Raw genomic sequence first — 6,000 nt, 5'->3', positions numbered from 1 at the left:
CTCTTTGCGAATGTCCTTCTGACCCATATTCCCCACTCCCCTGCTCATTCCACTGGGAGCAGGCCCCGGGCAGCTCCGAGGAGTCCAGCCAAGTGCTGGTCACCTGCCGAGCTCTGGCGGTCGCGGCGGACCTCTGGTCCTCCGCCACGCCCCCTCGCTAACCCGGTTTTCTTTTCTTTTTTAATAAAGTTTTGTTCTCTCTCTCTCTTTAGACCCGTCTCTTGGTATCCACTCTGATACCCTAACTGTCCACCGGTTGTCGCTTCGTCTCACCACATGGCCAGCCCAACTCCATTTCTTTTCCTTTATGTGAACTATGATGGTATCTTCTGCTCTAGTTTGTTCTCTTATCTAGGTAGCACGTTTCCTGACTCTGACTGTTACTCCTAACATTATTCATTCCATAGCCCGTTGAGCAGACCCACGTTCGCTTTCCAGTTGTTTAGTAAGGCGCCAAGTTTCAGCTCTGCATGTCATCATCGGCAGTATGCACTGGTTGTAAATTTTTCTTTTGAGTGACAGAGGTAGCTTGTAGGGTTAAAGTACCTGCCCATAACATGTCATTGCTGACGTCACAAAATGTACAATCTTTTGAAGAAAACAAAGTTCGTATTTGTCTTCATGGCCCATTTAAGATGTGAGCAGTCTAAGAGACATCTGCAGCGCAGGTGTGAAGAATTAAATTCAGGCCATGTAGGTGCTGAGACGGAGAAAGCAGGCATAATACCTCCACAATATGGCGGGTTTTGGAAACCTGCCTGAATTTTATGCTTTGCGCTAGTTCGCATAGAATTGACTATTTTTCTCAGAAGGGAACTGTGGTAACCATATTTTGTTGGAACAGTTACACTACCCCGATTTCACAAATGCTCAAAAATGTGCGGTTGAGGTGGCCACATGAGGTAAAAGTTGCCTCCACATAAAATCTAATATTGTCAGCAGCTAAACGCAGCTCACTAACTCTTGTTTGCTGTATGCAATATAGAAATGCACAAAAACTTTAAAATTACCTCACTCAATCCCCTTATTAAAAGTTAAATTAAGCATGAGCAAGAGATCGTAAATTTAGCTTTCTTATTAGAAACTTGCTTCAATTTGAAGCTATTTGAACAGAATAGTAACACGCTTAAAAAAATTAAAGCAGTTTTACTTAACGTGAAAGTTGTCTGAAGCATGGAGCAGATTTGCCAGTGTTTCCCTTGGGTTATTTTTGTAAGTATCTTTTGTTTGTGTTGTTCTTTGCAACACCGCCTGTATATCATTGCCAGATACAGGCAGCGTTGCTTCTACTCTCCCACCAGGAAAGGCTACGGTGCCCTCTCTTCCCTAGTTTCAGTATCAGCCTGGCCATGATACCGAAAGTAGTCAAGAGAGTGCACCGTAGCCCCTTAAAAGGCCTATAAAGACACACTGCATTGAGTTTTCATAAACTTGAGGTAAGTAATGCATTAATTCATGATGTCTTTCTTATTTTATTTCATTGTGCACTTATTTGCGGCCTAGCAATGGCAGCGTCCACGGCGATGGCGCAGCACAAAGATACCCCTAACATTGCAACGTGTGCCTCTGTGGGACCATGGGATAGACATTAGCTTCGTATCGCAAGAGACCCAGGTTCCATCCCGACCGGGCGGAAGTGGTTTCTTTTAAGCCCCCGTTTGGGTGTGTGACACTATGGACAACAAGCCGGCCCCTCAAGTGCTCCGCACTTAAAAATCGTTATTCACACATGCCTACTTTAGAAGGCACAAACACACCATCACAATGCAGGGCACACGTTTGCACTGCTTGTGTGAACTTTGGTTTAATGTCATCTACGTGAACAGGTTCAGAAAAAATACTTTCTGCGCCATTCCTGACAGCAGGAATACCACGATGCATCCCCTGGCATCAACTGTACCGCTAGTCCTTGCTCGAGTGAACCGACCTGGTTGCAGCACCAGCTGTATCTCCACGTATTTCCAATGGCTCATAGCATCGCCAAATGTGGTACAAACACCACAGGCCGTCTGAAATTCAGTGAACAACTTTTATAACTGCTTATATATCACAGAGGAGCGTGCCGATCTTGCGCGGTGCTCTCAGAGGTCTGTCACCCCGACGCATGGACGCCCGTGGCGACACCGACACAGGCCAGGCCTCTTTGAGTTGCAGCAGTGTTGCAATGGCCACGCCTTGCTGCAGTAGCGGTGCTGCACCCAGAGCCTGTGCAGGCCACGGATGCACAAGGAAACCCCACAGGTGAGTGACGCGTGCACTATTCGCGGTGAAGTTCTCCAAGCCACTTCAGAAGGAGGCACGACAGAGTGTATCCCGTGAAAGTCGCTTCCAAAGTGCTGAGCGGACGGTGCAGACTGGAGTCGCGAGAAGTCCTGATGTAACCGGTACTCAGAATGGACGTCCTCGGCACGGGAGTCCAGGTGGAGTGAAGAGCTAGCCTTGACCTCCTCTTCCGACCCCATTTCTGTTGGCAGAGCTCTGTGAGTGTGCACGCTGTTCGTGCTACCTTCGAGGCTACAAAGCCGTGCCACTCGTGCTGGGGAACTCACCACCTCGTACGCCGGGTATTGTCCCATTCAAGTGCGTACACATGGCACCTTGCTTCGCTAAAATGTTCTCTTTGCACGCATGTACTCGCGTTCATCTTCTCTGCAGCATACTCGAACCTCGGGAACCTTGCCAATGACTTCCGTCAGGATTTTCACTACCAGCGCCCTTCCTTCCCGGCACTGCATCTGCAGCTAAGACACAAGCCCCCCTACGCCTGGTCCCCAGAGCGCCTGCCGGTCACAACACTGGGCTGACCGAGCTCTGGCTCCCGTAGATGACGGCGCCGACAAAGTTGACCGCCGCGGCCAGCACAAACACGGGGAACCAGCGTCCGTGCGATTGCGTCACCAGCTCGGCCGTGAGCGGGCCGCACAGGATGCCCGGAATGGTGGCCTGCAAAAAGGAGGGAGACGCCACTGCTTCAAACGGTGCACTGGGGGGGAGGGAGGGGGCAGGAAGGTGACCTTGCTTCACATTCCTAAGAACAACTTGAGCCAGTAATTCTGCAGTGTTACACAATTACTGACACCTAGGCTAAAATACTTACCTTCTTCTTTCTCCTGGATCTTTGACCATCATCATCATCATCATCATCATCATCATCACCAGCCTATCTACGCCCACTGCAGGGCAAAGGCCTCTCCCATTATTCTCCAATTACCTCGGTCCTGTGCCAACTGTGACCAATTTATCCCCGCAAACTTCTTGATCTCATCTGCCCATCTAACTTTCTGCCGCCCCCTGCAACGCTTGCCTTCTCTAGGGATCCACTCTGTTGCCCTTAATGACCAGCGGTTATCTTGCCTTCGCATTACATGCCCTGCCCACATCCATTTCTTTTTCTTAATCTCCACTAATATGTCTTTAACACCAGTTTGCTCCCTGACCCACTCCGCTCTCTTCTTGTCCCTTAATGTTACACCTATCATTTTCCGCGCCATTGCCCGCTGAGTCGTTCTCAATTTAAGTTGAACCCTCTTAGTGAGCCTCCAAGTTTCTGCCCCGTAGGCGAGTACCGGTAAGATGCAGCTGTCATACACTTTCTTCTTCAGCAACAATGGTAGGCTGCTATTCATTATCTGAGAATGTCTGCCGTATGCACCCCACCCCATTCTGATCCTTCTAATTATCTCTGCCTCATGGTTGGGATCTGGGGTCACAACTTGGCCTAAGTAGATATATTCGCTTACCACTTCCACTGCCTCGCCACCTATCTCAAACTGCTGTGCTGTCCCGAGGTTATTGATCATTACTTTAGTTTTCTGCATATTAATTTTCAGGCCCACGGTTCTACTCTGTTCGCCCAGTGCGGAAAGCATGCTTTGCAATTCGTCCCCCGAGTTACTTAGCAAGGCAACGTCATCAGCAAATCTGAGGTTACTGAGGTATTCTCCATTAACCCTTACTCCCACCTGTTCCCAATCCAACGTTCTGAATACTTCTTGTAAGCATGCTGTGAATAACATTGGAGAGATTGTGTCTCCTTGTCTGACACCCTTCCTTATGGGTATTTTACTGCTCTCCCTATGGAGGATGATGGTAGCTGTAGACCCATTGTAGATATCCTCTAGTATTCTTACATAATGCTCATCTACCCCCTGGTTCCGTAATGCCTGAATGACTGCTAGGGTTTCGACCGAGTCAAATGCTTTCTCATATTCTATGAAGGCTATACAGGGTGTCCCAGCTATCATGCACCAAGATTTAAAAAAAGATAAATCCCGTAACTCGAAGAAAACCTAGTGCATAATGTTTGCAGTACTGTGAAGAAGCGGAGAGTAATTTTGTCGTTAATGAGACTTAATTAATTAATTGTAATTAATTATCTAACTCGAGAAATACTGTCCTAATCACTTAAGTGTCAATGAGGCACTTGTAGGTAACCACGAGGGGCATCTAACTGCGGTATTTTCAGCGACGAACTAATTGCGTACTCATTTATTCTGACTGATAAAGGAAACCCGCGAAATATGAAAAATACCACGTGACGACGCTTACGCGCGCATTGTAAAGCAGCGTCCCCAAACAAAGCTGATTGAAAGCAACTGCTTCGCGTGTTACCCGCTCGAAGAGACAGCGCATCACCTTGATAATAGCATGCATGGAAGGAGCAGCAGCAGCAAGATTCGCGGGACGCGTATGCAGATAAGGAACAAACTCGGTCGCGATTTCTTCTTTCTTTCTTTTGTCTATTTCATTCTGGCTAACTCAGAGGCAGCCTGTTTGAGGGCGTTGATTTACGGTGCGCGCGGAGGCACCGTCACGTGGTATTTTTCATATTTCGCGGGTTTCCTTTATCAGTCAGAATAAATGTGTACGCAATTAGTTCATCGCTGAAAATACCGCAGTTAGATGCCCCTCGTGGTTACCTACAAGTGCCTCATTGACACTTTAGTGATTAGGACAGTATTTCTCGAGTTAGATATTTAATTACAATTAGTTAATTAGGTCTCATTAACGAAAAAATTACTCTCCCCTTCTTCACAGTACTGCAAACATTATGCACTAGGTTTTCTTCGAGTTACGCCTTTACTCTTTTTTTAAATCTTGGTGCATGATAGCTGGGACACCCTGTATATAGGGGTTCAGTATACTCAGCACACTTCTCTATTACCTGATTGATCGTGTGAATATGGTCCATTGTTGAATAACCTTTACGGAACCCTGCTTGTTCTTTAGGTTGACTGAAATCTAAGGTTGCAGAGATTCGGTTAGCGATTACCTTGGTAAATAACTTGTAGACGACTGACAGTAAGCTGATCGGCCTGTAATTTTTTAAGTCCTTCATGTGGCCTTTCTTATGGATTAGGATGATGTTCGCGTTCTTCCAAGATTCCGGTACCATTGCGGTCATTAGGCATTGCGTATACAGGTTGGCCAGTTTTTCAAGTACAATTTCTCCGCCATCCTTCAAGAGGTCTGCTGTTATCTAATCCTCACCAGGTGCTTTGCCCCCTTTCATTTCTTTCAAAGCCTTCCTTACTTCTTCGGTCGTTACTGGTGGGATGTCTATCTCCTCTGAACTACTGTCTCGTTCGGCATTATCCTGTAAGTCCCGGCTACTGTACAGATCTCTATAGAACTCCTCGGCCACTGTGACTATTTTATCCCTATTTGTGATGACATTGCCTTGCTTATCCTTAAGTGCATACATCTGATTTTTCCCCACGCCAAGACGTCTCTTCACTGCTTTCAGGCTACCTCCGTTCTTTACAGCGTATTCGATCCTCTCCATATTATACTTCCGTATGTCAGCTGTCTTACGCTTATTGATTAACTTCGAGAGCTCGGCTAGTTCTATTCTGTCAGCTGCGGTAAAGATTCTCATGCTTTGCCGTTTCCTGATTAGATATTTCGTCTCCTTGGAAAGTTTACCAGTATCCTGTCTAGCCATAGTGCCCCCGACTTCTACTGCACACTCCGTGATAATGCGTGTAAGGTTGTCGCTGG

The 6,000-nt window shown here is 47.0% G+C and overlaps 1 protein-coding gene across 1 annotated transcript in view; it reads right to left on the bottom strand.

The window, feature by feature from the left end:
* Window positions 1-1,788: 1,788 nt before the first annotated feature.
* LOC144162394 (uncharacterized) overlaps window positions 1,789-6,000 on the bottom strand; it is a 30,194-nt gene continuing 25,982 nt past the window's right edge. The window contains exon 4 of the mRNA XM_077692900.1: window positions 1,789-2,943. Coding sequence (XP_077549026.1) covers window positions 2,788-2,943 — 156 coding nt within the window. The 3' untranslated portion in view covers window positions 1,789-2,787. The remainder of the gene's footprint in view (window positions 2,944-6,000) is intronic.

Source organism: Haemaphysalis longicornis, unplaced genomic scaffold (assembly GCF_048455015.1).
Source record: "Haemaphysalis longicornis isolate Haplotype H1 unplaced genomic scaffold, Haemaphysalis longicornis Haplotype H1 scaffold_12, whole genome shotgun sequence".
Classification (NCBI taxonomy): domain Eukaryota; kingdom Metazoa; phylum Arthropoda; class Arachnida; order Ixodida; family Ixodidae; genus Haemaphysalis; species Haemaphysalis longicornis.
This window is presented reverse-complemented; position numbering and strand designations above follow the sequence as displayed.